At 36.4% G+C, this 23812-nt stretch overlaps 1 protein-coding gene across 6 annotated transcripts in view; it reads right to left on the reverse strand.

The window, feature by feature from the left end:
- The window catches only part of MTA3 (metastasis associated 1 family member 3), a 158440-nt gene that overhangs the window by 73687 nt on the left and 60941 nt on the right, over nt 1-23812 (reverse strand). For all 6 annotated transcript variants that reach the window (XR_014235116.1, XM_082358175.1, XM_082358174.1 and 3 more), the window contains exons 5-7: nt 17767-17830; nt 15445-15562; nt 4081-4183 (exon numbers count right to left, since the gene is read on the reverse strand). Coding sequence is in view for 5 of the 6 variants with exons in the window: in XM_082358175.1 (XP_082214301.1) it covers nt 4081-4183; nt 15445-15562; nt 17767-17830 (285 nt within the window). In the remaining variant the exon portion in view is untranslated. The remainder of the gene's footprint in view (nt 1-4080; nt 4184-15444; nt 15563-17766; nt 17831-23812) is intronic.

Raw genomic sequence — 23812 nt, forward strand, 5'->3', positions numbered from 1 at the left:
GAGCCTGCGCGTCTGGAGCCTGTGCTCCACAACAAGAGAGGCCGCGATAGCGAGAGGCCCGCGCACCGCGATGAAGAGTGGCCCCCGCTTGCCACAACTGGAGAAAGCCCTCGCACAGAAACGAAGACCCAACACAGCCATAAATAAAATAAATTAAAAAAAAAAAAAAAAGACCACTGCAGCCAAAATAAATAAATAAATATATTTTTTTAAAACAATTAAGAAAAAGAGGCTTGTGTGGCATAAAGAATGGGAAGATCTATAATGAAATGCCATGGAATAAACAAGTTGGTTTCCAAATGTGCTTCAAAAATGAGAAATAAATTTGATGCAGAATTTGACTATTATTGCAAAGCAAGTTCTGACCACTTTTTTAGCCCAAATGGTGAAATCCCAATAACATTTTTCCTTGAAATGAGATATCATCAACTGCAGCAACCTCTTCCTTCAAGGACTCAATATATAACAGATTTCCAAAAAAAAAAAAAAAATTACCACAACACTGATTTTCACTTAATGATTTAGAAGGCCTTCCCATACACAGAGAACCCTAACTTCAAGAAATAAAGTGTGGGCTTCCCTGGTGGCACAGTGGTTAAGAATCCATCTGCCAATGCAGGGGACACGGGTTCGAGCCCTGGTCCAGGAAGATCCCACATGCCGTGGAGCAACTTAAGCCCGTGCGCCACGATTACCAAGCCTGCGCTCTAGAGCCCGTGAGCCACAGCTACTGAGCCCACGTGCCACAACTACTGAAGCCCGCGTGCCTAGAGCCCGTGCTCTGCAACGAAGAGAAGCCACCGCAATGAGAAGCCCGCACACCGCAACGAAGAGTAGCCCCCACTTGCCGCAACTAGAGAAAGCCCGTGTGCAGCAACAAAGACCCAACGCAGCCAAAAATAAAATAAAGTAAATAAATAAAAAATTTTTTTAAAAAAAGAAATAAAGTGTGAAATGAAGGTAAGGCTTCCCGCTTCTTGTCTGTGTTTTAAACATGTTAGCCGAGGAAGAGATTTTTTTTTTTAAGGTTTTAATTAAAATATAAAACACATGCAAAAAGCACACATTGTACAGCTATTCAGTTACCACAAAGTCAATGCATCCATGTCACCAGCATCCAGGTCAAGACACAGATCATGACAGCACCCAGAAGACTCTTCGGGTTCCTTCCCAATCACTACTTCCTCGTGGAAGGGAACCAGCATCCCAGATTCTAACATCAAAGATTACTTTTGCTCAATTGAAAACTTAAACAGAATCACACGCTACGCACACTTGTCATATCCAGTTCCTTTTGTTCAAAACTATGTCTGTGGATTCACCCATGCTGCCGGCTGTGAATGAGCTGTGTTCGTTCATTTCCTTGCCGTGAGCATTACTTTGCACGATGCCCCACCCCCACTCTATTGTTGACGGACATGTGTTTCCAAGCTGGGGCTACTATGGATAGTGCCATTACTGCCATCTGTATATGTATCTTTTTGGCACACAGGTGTATGCATTTCTGCTGCGTATATATTTAGGAGTGAAACTTAAGGGATATGTGTGTTAGATGACAGCAAACAGTTTTCTAAGGCAGCTGTACCAACTTGCACTACAACCAGCAGAATATGAGAGTGCTGGTTGTCCCACATCTTTACCAGTGCTTGGCACTGTCAGTCTCTTAAATTTTTTTTTTATGTATTTATTTTTATTATTTATTTTATTTTTGGCTGCGTTGGGTCTTCGTTGCTGCGCGTGGGCTTTCTGTAGTTGCAGCGAGCGGGTGCTACTCTTCGTTGTGGCACGCAGGCTTCTCACTGCAGTCGCTTCTCTTGTCACACAGCACGGGCTCTAGGCGCGTGGGCTTCAGTAGTTGTGGCATGCGGGCTCAGTAGTTGTGGCTCACAGGCTCTAGAGCACAGGCTCAGCAGTTGTGGCACATGGGGCTTAGTTGCTCAGAGGCATGTGGGATCTTCCCGGACCACGGCTCGAACCCATGTCCCCTGCATTGGCAGGCAGATTCGTAACCACTGCGCCACCAGGGAAGCCCAGTCTTTTAAATTTTAACCATTCTGGTGGGATGTGCAGTGGTGCTTAACTGGGTTTAATTTGTATTTAGATTTTTTTTTTAAAAAAACAAAAATTGAAAAAGATACTAGGTGCTTCTCCTTGGTGCCTCTCATGCTGGCTTCAAGAAAAAAGAAAACATGGCCCATCGTAATCAGGAAAAGGAAAAAAAAAAAATGAAAATCAAATCTGAAACTGCAAAATCTACTAAATAATACAAAATCCAGATAACCTGTCTGGAGTCTCTAGGGCAGAGGTTCCACCAATGATTCATTTCTACTCCCGAATCTTCAGTCTCCTCTATTCCACTGACTGGCTCCTCCCCAACAATGTATATATATCAAGTCTCTTCATCTAATCAGTTAGTGGCTAGGCATGTGGGCTCTGGAGTCTAAATGCCTACCCACCGATGCGATGTATGACTTAGACGGTGACTGGCACTATGAACAGTGTTAAGGATGGGCTAAGACACTTTTGTCCTTTGTATTATAAAAAACATTCAACAAAAAATTAGAGACTATAATGAAGACGTTTGTAATCATGTCCAGATCTACCTCATTCTAATATTTTGCCATGTTTGAAGCAACAAGTATATACTGTACAGCACAGGGCAATTTAGCCATTATTTTGTAATAACTTTAAATGGAGTATAATCTATAAAAATATTGAATCACTATGTTGTATACCTGAAACTAATATACTATTGTAAATCAACCATATTTCAATAAAATAAATAAATCAAAAAAAATTAAAAAGATAATATTTTGCCACATTTGTTTTTTTCTTTTTTTTTTGGCTGCATCAGATCTTAGTTGCGGCACGAGGGATCTTTTGTTGCGGCTCACAGGCTCTTTGTTGCGGTGCATGGACTTCTCTCTAGCTGTGGCACATGGCTCCAGAGCACACGGGCTCTGTAGTTTGCGGCACGTAGGCTCTCTAGTTGAGGTGCGTGGGCTCATTAGTTGTGGGGCGTTCGGGCTTAGCTGCCCCGTGGCACGTGGGATCTCAGTTCCCCGAGCAGGATCAAGCCCACGTCCCCTGCATGGGAAGGCGCATTCTTTACCACTGGACCAAGGAAGTCTCTTGGTTCATTTTTTTAAGGAAATAAATGTTATCAATACACATTCCCAGAACTCATACATATATATATATATAATACGCATATGCATATATATGCCCATTAATGAAATAAGACATTGTTTGCACATTGTAAAATTTTTTTATCAGTGACCATACTGTATGTATTTACTCAACATTGTTTTTGAGGTTTACCTCTTTGCTACATATAGCCCTAATTCACTCATTTTCATTGTTGTAAAGTAATACTCCATTACTAAATATACCTCAACCCATTCATCAACTGCTTGCTGATGTACTTTTAGGTTTTTTCCAATTTTTCTGCTATTACAATGCTATGATGATCTCATTTACTTTCTGCTTTGCAGCAATTCCCCCATGAACATCATTCACTTTTATAACTGAAACAATACAAATAAACTTCTGTCCACTCATTTTCTCAAGAAAAGGGGCTATGGGGGGAGGGGGGGATGAGGGGGTGGGCAAGGCAGCCAGGGAGCCAGGCTTAGAACTCTCAAAGGACAGCCTTACACCTAGCCAACAGACATCACTCACACGTGGGTGCAGTTAGAGGCGCACATTATCACTGACACCTGAATAATCCCTGACTGGCTTAAAGGAGCTCACTGCTTTAATTAAAGATATGGGATTTCAGGTGTTGAGTTTCTACTTTATACTTTTCTGTAGTGCTTACATTTTTACAAGGAGCATTTATTTTCTTAATCAGTAAAAATTAATAAATCTATTTTCACTTTTAAAACGGAAACTAATGATAATAAACCATATTATTTAGGAAGAGGTGTGATATATATTCGGCTTTCTTACACAGTTAGAAAAAGAAAAATACAACCGATGAAAAATAGTAGAACACAAAAAAAGGAAAATTCATAAATTTTCTGTAAATTCTTTTATAAAAAGAAAAGACATCTCTTGACTCCACAGTGCCATACTCACCGTGCTACAACTAAAAACTGGTCAATCTGTCGATCTGTAAGTGGGCTATTTGGGTCCCAAACTTTCACTTCCAATTTAGACTGTTCCCTCTCATCTGATTCTCCTGTCCAAGAACAAAGAAAATGGAGTCTTGTTATTCACAAGGCACGTACGTTGTCACATATGATTGATGACTGTGGTCACCACAGCATTAAAAGTATAAGGTAAATGTACATGGTTTGCATACATTCTATCAGACAGCAGATGTAGAACACTCTGTAAAGTGAACGCTGATGATAACACAACCAAACCGACCATATGATGTCTTCACTTAGTCATTAACATGTCTTTCCTGTGTATTTGTATGCATGAGGCCCCAAGCCTCACTAAGGGATATAGAGACAGAAAAGAAAGATGCTCAAATTATGATAAAACTTACTCATAAATAACTATGATACACATGAAAAGAAACAGATGTCACAGAGATGTATAGATATGACTGTAAGATCCTGAAGATTAGAGAAATCATTTCAGGCTAGTTAGGGGACAATGTCATGCATGAGGTGGCATTCCTGCTAAGAACTGAAGGGTATGAATGCACTGGCAGGGGGAGAGAACTTAAAGTAAGAAATGAGAATGGTGCTCGCTGCGGTAGCACATATACTAAAATTGGAACGATACAGAGAAGATTAGCATGGCCCCTGCGCAAGGATGACACGCAAATTCGTGAAGCGTTCCATATTTTTTTGTGACCACCTAGAGGGGTGGGATAAGGAGGGTGGGAGGGAGGGAGACACAAGAGGGAAGAGATATGGGGACATATTTATAACTGATTCACTTTGCTATAAAGCAGAAACTAACATACCATTGTAAAGCAATTATACTCCAATAAAGATGTTAAAAAAAAAAAAGAATATATCAGAACAAATTTAGCAGAAATTATCAAAAGACTGTTGTAAATAATAAAAGGATTAAAAAAAAAAGAAATGAGAATGTAAACAAAGTCATGGGGCTTTAAGATGTGGTAGAAAAGTAGCTAATTTTGTCAGGAGTACATCAAGGGGAATGAGAAGAGATAGCTAAAAGAAGTGGGTTATGAAAATATTACTGAAGATTCTGCACAGATTTTCTGAATAGATTTTTATTTGGAGGTAATAAGAAGCCCTTGCCTTTTTAGCAGTAGAGTGACAAAACCAGAAACAAATTTCACATCCAACACTTAGCAATGGAATAATTTGCTCTACAGAGATACGTGATACAGACAGGGAGACATGGTATTGACAGTGACAATAAAGAGCTAAGAGAGAATATTTAGAAATGACAGTGACAGACTGGTATAATGGGTAGGTTTCCAGTCTTGAGAACTACATAGATAGTGTTGGCATTAACAGAAAGAAGGAAACAATCAAGAGGTTGAGGAAAAGACTGAGGATAATACAGGATGTTTTGTTTTAGGAACGTCTCACGAGGAGATATAACCAGCAGGCAAGACTCAATGTTAGGATAAAAGATGGTAATGGAAAACAGACTTGGGAGTTGACTGGATTCCAATTTACAGCTATGAATTTCCTATCAGGCTAGGAACTGGTTTGGGCTATGTTTTGGTTTTGATCACTGCATCTATAACATCAGGCAGAGTGTCTTGCACTGACTGACATACTATGAGGCTGAACATCCCTTGGTGACTGATGAATCCAGGCTATAGGCTTATTAATGTGTTCCCTCCTAGGATGGGAGCAAGCAGGTATTAAGGCTCAAAAGGAGAAAGCGGGAGGGCAGAATCAGCCACCCCATATGCAGTCTCCTAAGTCAGCCACTGCTGTCAGGTAGGGGGCCTGCCCATCCTGCTCCTTGTTCAAAGACAGGTAGGTAACGAAAAAGTCAATTGCCACCCCCAACATAAAGAAGCACAAGCAGACCAGAATGAGTACTAGTCCAAAGACATATCAGGTGTTTAAAAGGATTTTGTTTTTCATTGTTTTTGCTTACAATGCATGTGACTACCTAGAGGGGTGGGATAGGGAGGATGGGAGGGAGACACAAGAGGGAGGAGATATGGGATATATGTATATGTATAGCTGATTCACTTTGTTATAAAGCAGAAACTAACACACCATTGTAAAGCAATTATACTCCAATAAAGATGTTAAAAAAAAATTCAATTGGTTCATTTTTAAAAACCATTTACAAACCCAAACGTTTGTAAACTGCATGAAACTTTTGAAAGGAAAATGACACAATTATACTCCCCTGTATCTCCAAGAAATACATGTTAAGTAAGATAAATAGTAAAGTAGTAAAGAAAGAAATATAATAATAAATCTACATTTGAAATCTGCATTTTTAAATAACACAAGATGAAATGATGATGCTATTCGGTATTAAGCCCCTTCTATTATATGTTCTAGAACATAAGGGTAAAACTGATATTTACTTTTCAAATTTAAGTCAGTTAAATTGATAAACTTCAATCCTATCCATACATTCTGCAGCATACAGAGGAAAGATAATTCAGTATAAGAATTCTAAATAAATTTGCTATAAACAATAATAAAACACTCCTGAATGCATTTCTACTAACAACTAAAACATACAATACCATGGGATGAGAACAAAAATAACAAGAACATAAAAAGAATATAGAATGTTCTATTCAAACAGTCACTCTAGGGAATTCCCCATTTTGGATTCATCATATAATTACGTTTATATCAGTTTAATCACTTTTTCACAAGGGAAAAACTTTTAAGAAGCTCTAGAATCTGTATAATGAAATCCTCAACTAAGCTATCAGCAATCTGTAGAATGGTCTTGGGAAATGTGGTATGAGCCAGAGACTGAACCAAGAAGAATTCTATGCTCTGGTCATGTTCATTCCAGTCATTGCAATAATCTCACTTTCCTCCTCCATTTATGATAATCTGGGCAATTACAATCTGCTCTAGTCCCACACCAGCCCATGAAGCTCTCTCTCTCTGTGAATTCCTACCAAATATATTTACCAACTACCTACACGATTATATATGGCATCCAATTTTTTGCTTCATACGTTCCTCTTCATAATTTTGAAGAAATGTAGATTCAACAATGATTTTATATGTGTTAGCCCTAACCCTTCAGCCATATTTTAAGATTTCTAGAAAATAATGGCAAAGTACTTCTTCAGTATACCCCCAAAGAGCACAGACCATTGTTCAAAGACTGAAGAACTAAGGCTGGATGGAGCTGTCATCCTATAGACCCTTTGTTGGACAACTAGAAATATTCTTTGTTCTAAATATAATTCATTTTCTCTGCAACAACCATCAGAGTATATTATATTTAATTCAGAAACACAGAAGGCTGCCATTTATCACCATTTTTATTAATGTTCTGAAAGTTCTGGGCAATGTTTTAAGTGATGCATCAAAGGAATAATACGTTACTAGAAACAAATACTGTATGATATCATTTTATGTGGAATCTTAAAAAGCCAAACTCATTAAAACAGAGTAGAATGGTGGTTGCCAGAGGCTGGAAAGGGGGTGGGGTGGAGGGGGATGGGGAGAGGTTGTTTAAGGGTACATACTTCCAACCGCTAGGTAAGTAAGTTCTGGAGATCTAATGCACAGCACAGTGATTACAGACAATACTGTTATTATAAACTTCAAAGTTGGTAAGAGACTAGGATCTTTGTTCCCACCACAAAAAAGAAGTGATGATTATGACACGATAGATAGCTAATGCTATGGTGGTAACCAACCTGCAATACCTGAATGTAATCAAACCAACAAATTAAACATACACAGTGTTATATGGCAATTATATCTCAATAAAAATAGATTTTAAAAATAAATTACAAGAAAGGCACAATAAAAAAATGAATATATAAAACCCAATGGCATTCCAAAGAGAATGAAAACAAAAATGTTAAAAAAAAAAAAAAATCAGATATTATGGCAACAGAAATATAAAATACTAAGAAACAAAATTGGAAGTATGTTTATATAAAGAAATTACAAAACTTTCAGAGAACATAAGATGACTTGAATAAAGAAGATTTTTTAAATCTTAAGGCTGTCATTTTTGTACAAGTACTTCAAGTTAAATTTAACAAAATTTAGTTCTGAAAGCCCACAAAATAATTCAAATATTAATCTCTACAAATCAAAGAATATTATCATTATTAAAAGAATAATATAAGAGGATCCTCTAAACTGGGTGGGATTATAATATATAGCAACAGTAATCAAACAATGTGGTACTGGCACAAAAATAAACAGAATCAAAACCACAGAAACAGACCAGGTAATATAATTCATATTTGAAAATGTAAATATTACTATAAGTATGTAAATATTAAATAACATTTATTTAGTGCTTACTATGTCCCCAAAACCCTTTACAGTAGGGTTCCTCTGTACACAGCGTGCACTGTTGACACTTTGGGCCGACAACTCCTTGCCATGGGGGCTGTCCCGTGCATTGTACTATGCTCAGCAGCAGCCCTGATCTCTACCCACTAGACGCCGGTAGCATCGCCCCCTCCCCCCAGGTGTGACTACCAAAAATGTCTATAGACATTGTCTAACGTCCCATGGAAGACAAAACTGCCCTGGGTTACGAACTACTGCGCTCACATGGTTGCGACCGATATCTGCTTACACTTACTTGTTACGGTCTGGTGTTTTTAAGTTGATTAACATCCACCACATTGCAGAAAACACATTCTGCAAAATTACACACGTGAAAATAATAGTGTCTACGGAAAAATAGGACAAAAATTTTAAAACCTAAGAACCAGAGCACTTTAAAAAAAAAAAAAAAAAAAAAACAATCATAACAAAAATACCAACACAGTTAAATCTCCACTGACATTTGCACCAAGCACAAAGGTCAGTCAATCCTTTATCTTCCTAAACCCTGGACTTATGCTTCCTCCACCGAGATGTAGGTCACTGTGTACAGTTTCAACAAAATTAAAAATAAAATCTAGGGTATAGGTTTTTATAAACACTGGGGAAGATATTTTTCATTCCTTCATCTGTAACTCTAAGATGCGCCATATACTGGCTTTTTTTTTTTTATTAAACGCTCTTCATCTGTGAGAATAACTGCTTAGAAAAGCCTCAGATGAACTGACAATTTCCACACTATACTGACATATTTCTATTGACTGTATATGAGCTAATTCAAGTTTAAAAGGCATGTATTTTAGCATAAGAGACTATTCTAATTTAATTCTTTAACTTTCAAAGAGAGACACACCCTAAATACCCAAATACAGACAAGAGTTACTTAATTAGTAGCAGTAGACAGTTGGTGGCCTGGGAGAAGCAACTGTAATAGAGAACACTGAGCAGCAGGTGCTGTGCTAAATGCTTTACAAGGACTTTCCTGGTGGCGCAGTGGTTAAGAATCCGCCTACCAATGCAGGGGACACAGGTTCGATCCCTGGTCTGGGAAGATCCCACATGCCACGGAGCAACTAAGCCCATGCGCCACAACTACTGAGCCTGCACTCTACAGCCCGTGAGCCACAACTACTGAGCCTGCGTGCCAAAACTACTGAAGCCTGCCGCACGCCTAGAGCCTGTGCTCCACAACAAGAGAAGCCACCTCAATGAGAAGCACGTGCACTGCAACGAAGAGTAGTCCCCGCTCGCCGCAACTAGAGAAAGCCCACGTGTAGCAACGAAGACCCAACGCAGCCAAAAATAAATAAATAAAAATAAAATAAATTTTAAAAAATAAAAAATAAATGCTTTACAAGAATTACTTCATTTGATCATCACAACACTATGATGTATGCACATACACTATTACTCACTTTTTAAAGAGGAAGAAATGGGAACTTGGAGAGGTTAAATAATTTTTCCAAGGTAACTCAGCTAAAACATAGTACAGCCAGATTTTACCCAAAACTGTGAATCCAAAGTCATTTTTGTTTAATAATTTAATGTTATAATACTTTTAACAGTTACAAAGTTTAATATGTAAATAATTTGTTTCTTCAAATTCCAATGTTACAATACAGCTAAATAATAATTCAAAACTTACTACATATGACACCTTTTTTCTACGGAAAATTCTCTAGGTAGTTATTCAAACTCAATAAAGATTTAAAATCTAAAAAACAAACCTTCACCTTTGCTTGCAAGCTACATACTGATCTTTCCAGATCTCAAGAGTTTGCTAGATGGTGGGTAGCCATAACTGAATTTTAAAATTCTAAAGCCACAAAAAAGAAATATTCACCAGCAAGACAAATGCCACAACAATGTCTTAAATTCATCAGGACACATTCACAAAGAAAGCAAGCCTGTAATATATTCTGGCATGGAGCTGATGCTTCCACCTACTCAGGATATTAATTCAAGTTCTACATCCCATGCCAATGCAAATTGGAGTGGGTACTGGTCTAAACGTACCCACTCAAGAGTATCAAAAGGGTTAGTAAGCACAGACTGCATCAAGTCCTAAATATCTGTTCTTGAACATGATGTTTTCTACGATTTAATTTCCCTGCAAACAGGCACTGGCTGTGTATGAAAGTTTCTATGATGGCAGTGTCTGTGTTTTTCAAGTGTGGTTTAACTGCTGGAGTATCTATCTGCCACCCTACTCCTTCTTCCCAGAAAATACACTAATTAGAAGAAGGGGGTTCTTTAAATCTTACATCTAGTTGGTTTCCTGATTACAAGTGAAAAAAACATTTTGGATATGCTAAATGCTTTAAGTTGAAATAAAAGCCCAAAGTGACTTTCATTTATGTTGAAAAATACAATGTTTTTCATTGTTAAAGATGAACACGTATAAATAAAGCTAACAAGTTATAAACTTGGGACTTCCCTGGTGGTGCAGTGGTTAAGAATCCGCCGGCCAGTGCAGGGGACATGGGTACGATCCTGGGAGGATCCCATATGCCGCGGAGCAACTAAGCCCATGTAGCACAACTACTGAGCCTGCGTTATAGAGCCCATGTGCCACAACTACTGAGCCCACGTGCTGCAACTACTGAAGCCTGCACACCTAGAGCCTGTGCTCTGCAACAAGAGAAGCCACCACAATGAGAAGCCCACGCACCACAACAAAGAGTAGTCCCTGCTCGTCACAACTAGAGAAAGCCCGCATGCAGCAACGAAGACCCAATGCAGCCATAAATAAATAAATAAAAATTTAAATAAATAAATAAATATAAAGACATAATTTTTTAAAAATCATCAAAATGTCTGTCTAAATTAACTTAAAAATTAACTGCAACCCCAATAAAAACAGGAAGGAAGATTTTTTTTTTTTCTGGTGTTAGTCAAGCTTGGAAAAATAAGAGGGGAACTACCCTCACCAGATATTAACACATACTACAAAGCCTCTATAATTAAAACATGGGTTACTAGAGTATGAACAGACAAACAGACCAGGGGAATAGAACAGAAACCTCAGAAGCAGACCCAATATTATAAAATAATCAATCACCTCCCAAAGTAATCTTAATATTAATACAATTTCAATCAGAATCCTAATGAAATCTGGAAAGGAAGAAATTGACAAATTGATGATAAACTTTGACAGTAAGAAAAAAAAATCCCATCGACATGAGAACCCCGCCACAACCAAGAAATTTTAAAGAACTGAGGAAAAACTTGCCCGACCATTAAACACATAAGAAATAGATAAAATAAACTTGGATCTATCACACGATGGAATACTACAGAACATAATTTCATGGATCTCTATACATATTTATATAACAAGCAGTCTGGGAGAACATGTTAAATTAATAACAGTGGTTAATAGTGGGTTAGAAGGGATGATCTGAGGGACTACTACTTTTTGTTTCCAATATAATTACATTTTCTACCACAATTCATACTGTTTGCAATAAAATAAATTTTAAGATTTAAAAAATGGGAAAAGGCAAAGGGAAAACAGTGGAGCCCCTTCATATACTATGTTACAAAGGGACTTCATCATAAGCGCTAACTGCAAGGACTGGGGGTTCTGACTGTGCAACGAAGAGATAGGATTCTAATTGGCACAGTGGCCTTCAAGCTGATCCTCTGAATCCTAAGGTTCAGTAAGGTACCTCAAGAGACTCAACGGGGCCTTCTCTTCCACTTCACCCACAACAACCTGACTTCCTTATTTAAGGTCATACTGCGTAATAAGAAAGGGTTCTATTGCCTAAATAAAGTCTGTAAACCACCCACCCGGAAGACTACTAAGAGAAACGCAATGTTAAAGGCAATTAATACTTGTTAATGAATTATAAGATCTATTATATTAATGAATATTTAGTCACATTTTCTAAATACAAAGAATGCCTTTGTCAGATAACTGGTGTAACTTCCCAAATGCCACAAGCTGTTAAGAATCTTTCCTTTTACCTGGAAGAAGAACTGCAAGGTTCTTACCCTCAAGAATTCAAATCCTTATTGAGAAGTACTGTAGAATAAATTATTGCATTTTATATATGATTTCATTTCCTAAAATAATTTTTTTAAATTCTAAGCTAGGTAGATATGCTTTCCAAATTACTAACTCTAACCAGCTTTATGCTGGTTATGCTTTTCAGGGGCAATATCATACGTAAAAGTTTTGCAGAGAAGTGGGAACTTATGAGATTCCATGATCTGATTTTTATGCCCACTGTTACTTGAAATATCCCAACTTTATTACTTGGTTCAGCATTTATCTTTACATGAGCAATACACAAAATTTTCTAGGCTTTCTATACACCTAGGCTTATTTCAGTGCTCAAGAAAGAACCAAACATAAAAAAAAAATTAGGGAGTTCCCGGTGGTCTAGTGGTTAGGATTTGGACCTTTCACTGCCATGGCCCAGGTTCAATCCCTGGTCAGGGAACTGAGATCGTGCGAGCCACAGCGCACCCAAAATAAAAAAAAATAAATTAAAATTAAAAAACAAATTAAAATACTTCAATAAAATATATAAATTTAAAAATCAAAAAAATTAAAAAATACAACACTGTAAATCAACTATACTTCAATAAAATATATATATATATATAAATTTTTTTTTTATGAAAAAGAGAGAGAGGACCACACAATCAACAGCTCAGGCAGTCCAAAATTTTAAAAGTCAAATAATAAAAGTAGCACACAAGATTACATGAATGACACAGTCTGCAGAGTTTGACAAGCGGAGAGATCAAAGTTCAGGGAGGAGTAACAAAGGGCTGCTTAGGGGATGTAGAACTTGGGCCAGGCGACAAGCACACATGAGCACCAGGGTAACTCCTGGCTTTTGGCCTGTGCATAGATGGACTTGCTGAACTATCTCACTAAGAGTGTATACATTTGCCCAAAACTCAAAGAACTGTCACAAAAGAGGGTGAAATGTACTACATATAAATTATACCTTAATTAAAACAAGGAAAAAAACCACCTGTAAATAATTACTTGGAAGACAATTACCATTTTGTATAAAATTTCAGAAACACATGCCTTATGACTTAGCAATTTCATTTCTGGGAACATATTTTCCAGTTATATCCAGAGTACAAAATTATGCATTATATAAAGGATACTCAATGCAGCACTATTGGTAAAACTTAAAAATCAAGTGTTTTTAAAAATAAAACAATAAATATTTAGTGAACACTTACATGTAGTGATGAAAGTCTAAGATCAAACATTAAGGACTATAAAACATCCAAAATTATTTCTGGAAGAAAAGATGGTTTGTACAGAACAGAATGCTAATAAATGCAATCTCTCAGCCTATAATAAACTGAGTCACTACTTACAATTTCTTCAATAAAAACTTCTAAACACAGATGAGTGCAGACATGGCATTCTGTTCTCAAAGCTTAGTCATTACTGACTGACTTTTCCTGGTACTGAATTCATGAAAATGCAGAAATCTACAACCTGTTATTATTCACAGCCACCCCACCTACCCACCACTGACAATGACAACACAACTCTATCCTGAGTTGATTTAACTTTTCTGCGTATATTTCCTATAGGTAAGGCAAGGTAAAGAATGCAAATTATATAAACCTTAAGGGATAAATTCTAAACTTCTGTATGACAAAAATTCTCAATTTCTGTATAACAAAAATAAATAAAACAAATTTAAAATCATTAACATTTTTTAAGTGAGGAGGCACTATGTGCAACACTCATAGGCAAAGGGCAGATACTTTTATATTTGTTTACCTTTAATATGCAAAATACTCTTGCCAATACATATAAATAACCAAATAGAAAATACACAAGAAATTTACAGAAGAGCAGTAACGGAAAGCATAAGTAACTTTTAAAAATTAAAGAAAAAAAAAAAAACAAACAGCAACACCAAAAAAAATGAAAAGCCAAGACAATAATATCACAAAATGGGCAAGGGGGGGTTCTTTAATAATCTATTGGTGGAAGCATCTGGTTCACTCATATGAAAATTAACAGCCTTTTTGAAGGGCAAAGAAGCATTTTCAATGTCTTCCAGGGAGCTATGCTTGAAAAACATTTACACAGCATAAGTATATGTAAAGCTTTTCTGGAAGCATCATTTGTAATATCAAAAAATGTAAACACCTAAATGTCTGTCAATAGGGTACTGGTAAAGGAAATAAATTGTGGCACATCCATGCAGACTTAAGAACTCTACAGTCACTGAAAAGAATAAAGCCACTCTACTCATCAGGAAAGATGCTAAAGATACAAACACTATTAACTGAAAGAAGCAACTGCAGAGCAACGTGCAAGTTGCCATCCCACAAAGACCACTCCAGAATGGATTACAAGCCAGAGCCTGTACCAAAAAAGAAATACCCTGAACAATATTAGTAATTAAATATGGGTTTGGAAAGAAGGAAAGGGGCTGGTGTTCATTTTCTGTATTACACGTTTCTTTGTGTTTCATTTTTTAACGGTAAGAATGTTTTACTTTTGACATCAGAAAATAAAGGTTTTAAGTATATAATTATGACAGAAGAAAGAAAAGTCTTGCTAGGAAGACCTGTTTTTAAAATGCAAAGTTCTGAATCTCTCTGGTATAGAAACTACGCAGATCAGTCAAAATCCCCACCAAAATGTAAATGTTCACTAGATTCCAAGGCTACCATAGATAGATGACATGAAGGCACTCAGGATCTCAAGGCATGAGCGTGTCACATTGAAACACAAGTTCAACAACACTAACATTCTTAAAGTTGTATTTAAAAGAGAAACACAGGCAGAAAACTCATGAAAGTGTGAAATAAAAAATGAATAACTGATCGATTAAATTATTTTTCATTGCTGTTTGTTGTATTTCTAAAGTTGGAAGAGCCCGTTACATTTAAACTTTAGCCTGAAAGTTGTTTCTTCCATATGAGGAAAATATTTGAGTTTCAAGGTACATTTGTTTTCATAGGATTTGCAACCCAAAGGAAAACATACCTTCTAAGAGCATTTCTGGAATGTCTGCTTGATATCTAGGTCCCACTCTGATTTCACCTTTGTCAGCTAACAATGTCTTCACTGAAGGATCATAGACCAATGAGTAGAAAAAAGTATCCTGGAAAAAAAAAATGACAGAAAATACCTAGGTAAACATAATTCCTTCTACTTTTTATAAAGCAATAAATCCAAAGTCACAATAATGAAACCATAAAACTCCAGAGTATAAAATTTCATTTTGGTGAATAAATTCATATATCTTTAAGAAGAGCATGATGTTACTATCATCAGGTAAACAGTATAAAATTAAATGAAACCAAAACAAATAGCTTACAATAAAAGTGGATAATAAAGTGTTATTATTATTTGTTTTAGTCTAACAGAAAACCATTAACTGCTCTAAAACTAAAAGCTAGCAAAGTTAAGCAAAAGTCAAAGGAAGACCCCTGAAATCAAGTAATCATTTAAAGCTGTAAAGCCCCCACCAAACAGTAAGGATGCCTTCATAGATACCTGGCACTCTTCCTTAGTGTCCAGCCCACATTTATCAAAAATATTAAAATGCACACACATCTCACATTAAATAAACTATAGAAGAACTTAGTTTATATGCCGTTTACTAATATGTCACACTGTATACATTCAAGTAAATATCTATTAATTATAATTCTGCAGTTCTCCTTTAAATTCTGAAACACTCATATGTACCTATAGGTAGGCATATAAACATAACTATACATGCTACCACCACTGGCATACCCACCTAACTTTCCATGGACCCTTAAAGAGCAAAACACCCTAGTTACTGGACCTAATGGATAAAATGACCTATAGCCACAAATCCTTAGCTGAATTCTGCATAACCACTGGAGATCATCTGAACCAGCAAAGTCTTGTCCCTGCTTCCCACCATGGTTCTGAGGGTGACCTACTGCAGGATTCTCTGTATTATATCCTGAAAGGGCCTATCCCTAAGAACAGCAGATTGATAAAGGACTTAAGTGGTTAAAAAGCAAGTGGATAGGAAAAAAATCCTAAAGACCTTTGCAAATTTTCATCTACTACAGTCCTTAGCATACACAAATTGCTAATAAATTAGAAGGCATAAATATCACCTTTAAAAAAAATTTCAGGGAATTTCCTGGCAGTCCAGTGTTAGGACGCAGTGCTTTCACTGCAGTGGCCTGGGTTCAATCCCTGGTCAGGGAAAGAAGATTCCAGAAGCCACGCAGCACAGCCAAAAATAAAACAAAACAAAACAAAACAAACCACTCTCTTAACAGCCAAATACAATAAAATACACTAAAACATATTGAATATGTCCTCTTTTTATTTCTGCTTCCGTGAGCAAAAGCTAATTTCTGAGCACCATCATTACCCATATTATCCATCATTCTGTGAGACAGACTGATGACAAACCCTACCCTTCTTTTCCAAATTCCATGAGTCTATTAACCCCTTTTTTCTGCCTCGAATACTTATTTTCATTTTAGTTTTCTTTATTAGGCTTCTAATACATAGTAGTTCTACATGTTTGTATCAATCTTTTTCGGCAATGTTTACTTCATTTGAGATAAGGGAACAACAATTTTGAGCATAGTAAAATATTTTTTAAAAAGAAAATATGTCCCTTTAATTCTGTAAAAAAAAAAAACCTATGTGTAATAAAGATTTTGGGAAAACAAACACTACGAAATTATAAAGGTTAAATACTGAAACATTATCAATAGTAAAATATTTTCCCCACAACACAAATGATAAAAGTCACATAAAACTGCAAAATGTGGAATAGTCTTGCTTATAAGAATTTCCTCCCTTCAATGAAGTGCTTGCTCTAATTCAACTTGTTAAAAATGTTTAAGATGTTTTTTGAAGTTTACAGAAAAATATATTTTTAGTTGACAAAGTTTATTAGGATTCAAGGAAAGAAAGCAGACCACCAATGGTAAAATCTCATCTGCAAACAGTCTAAAAGAAAAGCTATTTATTTAAAAAGAAAAAAAAGGGAGGAGGACCAAGTATACTGAAGTCATTTATTTCATAAAGCCAAAAATAGTTCTTCCACTACCAACTAAATCATGTGCTATACTATACAAGCTTTTCATTACCAAGCAAAAGAGACAGACAGACACGGGAGTTTTTGCCAACTTTTATCTCAGTTAACCAGAAAAATAAAATTACCTGAATGCAGTCCAGTCATTATACTTTTACCATAATACTGCTATCATTGTGCAATAATTTGTTAGAAGAAGAAATAATACAGAAGTATGGGCTTCGTATGAAATAGAGGGAAAAACAAAAACAAGTATAATTGTGAATTACCTCTTTATCAAGATATGACAATACAGACTCTGTCTCATTCAGAAGGGCAACACTGCATTTCCCCCTGTTGAAAGAGGAGAAAAGTGAATAAATAAAGGCCACCTCACCCTCACAGTGATGATATATACAAAGTTAGGAATATTCAAAATGTAAAGGTGGTATTGAGAAACTAGATGGCTTTTAGGAAAATCTATGTATGTATATACTTGGACTCTCTACCATCTTGGTTTTGTGTAACCTAAAAAATAAGGCTGTGTTTGTAGACATTTATTGAGAGGCTAATCTGGGAAAGGAACAGTGTTAGGCAGTAAATCCTTGTAACATAAAACACTTTATAGGTATTTCCTAATTTTTCAAGAAAAAAAAGAAGAGTACAATGCAATCTTCAGACTAAGAGCTAGTTTCTGAATCTGTAAAGAGTTAATATGAGGTAATTTTATACAAGGGATTTTCAAAGACATCACCATACAAACCAGTGCCTGAAATAACCTTCAAATTTTTAAAGTAGCCACTGCATATGAGAACCTAAAATAATACACATTCGCATCAGGATTAACTAACTTACCTTTATTGAAACTGCTCTAAAGTCTAGTTAAAATTTAAATACAAGAAACTCCTATAGAGCAAGGGGCAAATAAGATTCATGGACCTTGAAGTCTCATGGTATTTACCTTTGACCATAGCTGGGTGTGTGCTTGGAAAAGAAATGTCTATTTTAAAAAAGGCTTACAGGACATGGAAGCAACCTAGGTGTCCATCGACAGATGAGTGGATAAAGATGTGGCACATATATACAATGGAATATTACTCAGCCATAAAAACAAACGAAATTGAGTTATTTATAGTGAGGTGGATGGACCTAGAGACTGTCATACAGAGTGAAGTAAGTCAGAAAGAGAAAAACAAATACTGTATGCTAACACATATATATGAAATCTAAAAAAAAGAAAAGGTTCTGAAGAACCTAGGGGCAGGACAGGTATAAAGACGCAGACGTAGAGAATGGACCTGAGGACACGGGGAGGGGGAAGGGTAAGCTGGGACAAAGTGAGAGAGTGGCATGGACATATATACACTACCAAATGTAAAATAGATAGCTAGTGGGAAGCTACCGCATAGCACAGGGAGATCAGCTTGGTGCTTTGTGACCACCTAGAGGGATGGGATAGGGAGGGTGGAGAGAGGGAGATGCAAGAGGCAAGAGATATGGGGACATATGTATATGTATAACTGATTCACTTTGTTATAAAGCAGAAAGCAACACACCATTGTAAAGCAAGTATACTCCAATAAAGATAAATAAATCAATAAATAGATAGATAGATAGATAGACAGATAGATAGATAGATAGATAGAGGTAAAAAAGGCTTATCTAGACCTGAGAAAACTCAAGGTTGTTCAGGTAGTTGTACTTATTACCACTTTTAAAATTATCCTCCCAGCTTGAAAACTTCAGTGTAGCTACAAATTTGACAGAATTTTGATAGACTATTCAAGTTACAGATATCGGTCAGGGCTCACAAAATATTTTTTAAATGTCGTAATGTCATTTGATTATCTAAACAGAAGTCACTACTTGCTCCCCATGAAATAACATGTAAAAACAAATGCATCAAATATACATTAAATAGGAAGCTTGTTGTTGGATTATCAGAGTGAAATACAATTCAAAGGAAAAAATTACCAAAAGCAAAACTTTTGTAAAAGTAAAATATTAACACATAAGTAAAAAATTATAGTTTACTAAACGTTTTGCAACTGTATACTCCTTAAATCTAAAAAACGATTTCCTCTCATCAAAACATCTTTCTCTGTTAATCATCTTAGGTTGTTATCACTTCAAAAGATTTCTCTCAGGGACTTCCCTGGTGGCGCTGTGGTTAAGAATCCACCTGCCAGTGCAGGGGACACGGGTTGGAGCCCTGGTCCCGGAAGATCCCACATGCTGCAGAGCAGCTAAGCCCATGCGCCACAACTACTGAGCCTGCACGCCTAGAGCCCGTGCTCCGCAACAAGAGAAGCCACCACAATGAGAAGATCGTGCACCACAACGAAGAGTAGCCCCTGCTCACCACAACTAGAGAAAGCCCGCTTGCAGCAAAGAAGACCCAATGCAGCCAAAAATAAATAAATAAATTTATTTATTTATTTAAAAAAAATTACAGATTTCTCTGTGAGCATGTGGTATTCCATATTATCCTGTGAAATCTCTAATTTGATTACCAGGATCTATAAAGGTTTTCTGCTTCTCTAATATATTTTATTCATGCATATTACTGAAGCAGAAAAATTAACATTATTACTTCAATGCATATAACACATAAAGTCAACAATTACCTGACAAGCTCTTACAAAGGACAGAGTTACGAGCAGGGAAATTGCTCTGTTGCTGTTACCGCATCTACAGCTGCCATAGAAGAACCTCTTATGACCTGTGAATACATGCTCACACATCCAAGAGTGTTTAAGCAACAAACGGGATTTCCAAAAATAGTTTCATTTACTTCTCTTGCCTCAATAACTGCTGACAAAGCAGTATTTCTAACATTTAATACTTAATCACCTAGAAAAAATATATTTTTTAAGTTCTCTAAAGTCAGGTTTTTTTTTTAAATGGAGAGGAGCAGATGCTGTAAATGTTATTCTAATAGATACCACTTGAATTTTATAGGATAACAGACACTGAAAATTCATAAAAAGAATATAGCATAAAGTTGCCTCCATACTGTCTGAAATGACAAAAGAATTTAATCACTAAACCATTATTTTCATATTTATATCAGGAGATAAGGAAACATTGATTATACTGTTTTAGAGGCACAACATGATTACAAAACCAATAGGATAGATATCCCAATCAATCTAAAATATAAATTATTTTTGGAAATGTAGATTTTATGCAAAGAGGAAAGGATAATAGGTAATTTTAGTTCTCAATTTTTCTTTAATGTAGTATATTGTACCTTTTCCCCCATTAAAAATGAAAATGTGACACAAATTTTCATGTACATATATTAACAGCTAACAAAGTAAGAGGTTGAGTCAGAATTATTTTATGAAGTAAATATGAATATGTAATTAACACATGTACCACCACGCCAAGAGTTGTTGATAAAAGTAGTTTAAAAAGAGATTTAAAGTGTTGGCTTCCTTTATGCTGAACAAATCTTGGCTCACAGGAAAAAGCATGATAAATTTTAAGCTAACGGCAAACTAAAGGAACTATTATCAAATTCTGAATATAGGTAACCCAATTGTTTTACCCTGAACCTCAAGCAATGAACCTAATTGTAACTTTGTATGGGGACAGATGATTACTAGACTTATTGTGATCATTTCATAATGTATGCAAATGTCAAGTAACTATTTAGTACACCTGCAACTAACATAATGTTGTAAGTCAACTATATTTCAATTTTTAACATATGCAAAAACAAACTATTTGCCAGTGTGGCGGGGGGAGGATGCTCAACATTCTCAGCCATTAGGAAAATGCAAACTCAAAACCACAGTGAAATACACTTCACAGAAAACCACAAGGATGCCTACAATGAAAAACACAGATGATAAGAAGTGTTGACGTGGATGTGGAGAAATTGGAACCCTAATACTTTGCTGGTGAGGATATAAAACTGTGCAGTCACTTCTGAAAGCAGTTTGGCCGTTCCTCAAAATGTTAAACAGAGTCGCCCTCTGACCCGGCAATTCCACTCCTAAGCGTACCGTAATACCATGAGAAAAGAAAACATACATCCACACAAAAACCTGTGCACGGATGTTCACAGCAGCATTATTCATAACAGCCAAGAAGTGGAAACAACCCAAATTTCCATCAGCTGATGAATGGGTAAACAAAATGTGTAGTTCTGGTCCAAGTCCAAAGGCCTGAGAACCAGGAGTGCTGATGCTGTAAATCCCAGTCCGAGGGCAGGAGACCGAGGTCCCAGCTTAGTCAGTCACACAGAGAGAGAATTCTCCCTTCCTCTACCTTTTTGCTCTTTTCAGATCTTCAACTGATTAGAAGAGGTTTCCCCCACGCGGGGGTTGGGGGTGGGGGGTGGGGGGAGACAATCTGCTTTACTCAGTCTACTGACTCTAATAATCTCTTCCGGAAACACCCTCACGGACACACTCAGAATGCTTAACCAGATATCTGGGCCTCACATAGCCCCAGTCAAGTTGACACATAAAATTAATCATCACAATATCTCAATAAAGTTATTATTAAAAATATATATAATATATATATATTATTCTTCAAAACTGTCAAGGTCATGAAAAACAAGGAAAGACTGGGATACACACCAGAGGAAACTATGGAGACATGATGCCTAAATGAAATGTCAGGGTAAATCGTGAAACAGAAAAAGGACATCAGAAAAAGAATGGCACTATCTGAATAAAGTCTGGAGCTTAGTCAATAGTAATACATCTATGTCAATTTCTTGGTTTTGATAAAGATGTAATGATTATATAAATCATCAACATTAGGGGAAACTGAGTGAAGAGTACACGGGAACTCTCTGTACCATCTTTGCAGCTTTGTTTGTAAATCTAAAAGTATCCCAAAATAAAATGCTTCTTTTTTTTAAGACCCCCCCCCACAAAAAAAGGGGCATTTGTGTCATTGGTCTTATGAGTCTTATATTAGCCACAAACTGAATTCTGAGCATTTTTTCATGTAAAGAACCATGCCTGGTTCTGTGATTGGAAATTCAGCAAACAGTTTTATACAGCATTTAATCCACTGAATACAATGAACAAATTTTAAAAAATTAATGAAGTTCAAAGATCCAAAATGCTTTCATAAGCTTACATTTCTCAACAGCAGCAATGTAAGATAGGTCAAACGAAAAGATTCAAAATTCTGAGGGAAATTATTTCCAAACCAGAAGTATATGCCTAAACAAATCATGAGTCAAGTGTGAAAAACATTTTCAGATAAGCAAGGACTAAAATTTTTTACATTTTAGAAGACTAATCAAAAGGAAAAGGCAAAACAATTATTAACTCCAAGGAAAACATAATATTGTACAACAATGAACTATGTGAGGAATATTTATGCGTTCATAAAATACAAATACTGATTATTAAGTTAAACAAAATTGTGATATACTGGAAATACAAAGGAAAGGGAATGGAGAAGAGAAAGTGAAGAGATTTCTAAAATTTTTAGAAATGAACAGTAGCAGTATCAGAGTAGTATAAATGCCAAGGTCAATGTCAGAGAAGTTGAAAATGATTGCAAGGTGGAAACCAGGCACATGACTGCCTTGGATATTACCAGACAGCTATATATTGGGTTGGCCAAAAAGTTCGTTCGGGTTTTCCCGGCCAGGTTACCAAAAGCTCGAACGAACTTTTTGGCCAACCCAATACATACGTACGACTTTAAAAAATATTGAAATTTAAATTTGAAGTGAAGGGGGGTCCTAATTAGATAAAGTGCATAAATTTGCACGAATATTATACATACCAAGGGAGCAATAATTATTTATGGTGGCACGACATCAAGTTTTCTCAACCTTGGCATTACTGACCTTCTGCTCCAGGTAGTTCTTTGCTGCAGGGGCTGTCCTACGTGCACGGGACATTTAGCAGCAGCCCTGGCCTACAGCCACTGGATGGCAGGAGCAGCCCCACACCCAGGTGTGACAGCCAAAACGGTCCAGACTTTGCCAAATGTCCCTTGGGAAACAAAATTGCCCCTGGTTGAGAACACTACAGAGCTGATGAAACATGGTTTTCTTAACTGTATCTTAGTAATAAGTATTTAAGGACTGCCTATATAAGCAAAAAAATATAATTTTATGAATTTTTAGATTATAAAAAGGAGGAAGAGGACAAAGGGCAAAAAGAAATCTAGAAACTTTCAAATATTTCTATTCAAAGATACATTTTCTGCTGTTAATACGATGACTACTTTAACAGATGTTTACAAACAGAAGTTAAAGGAGGCCTCCAAGAAACAAAACAAAACAGAAACTGGAACATCTGTGTGAGTAGGTAAGAGAGAAGAATGAAAAGCCAAGAAGAGAAGTTTGAG

The sequence above is a fragment of the Balaenoptera borealis genome (genome assembly GCF_965194805.1).
Source record: "Balaenoptera borealis genome assembly, chromosome: 15".
Taxonomy (NCBI): domain Eukaryota; kingdom Metazoa; phylum Chordata; class Mammalia; order Artiodactyla; family Balaenopteridae; genus Balaenoptera; species Balaenoptera borealis.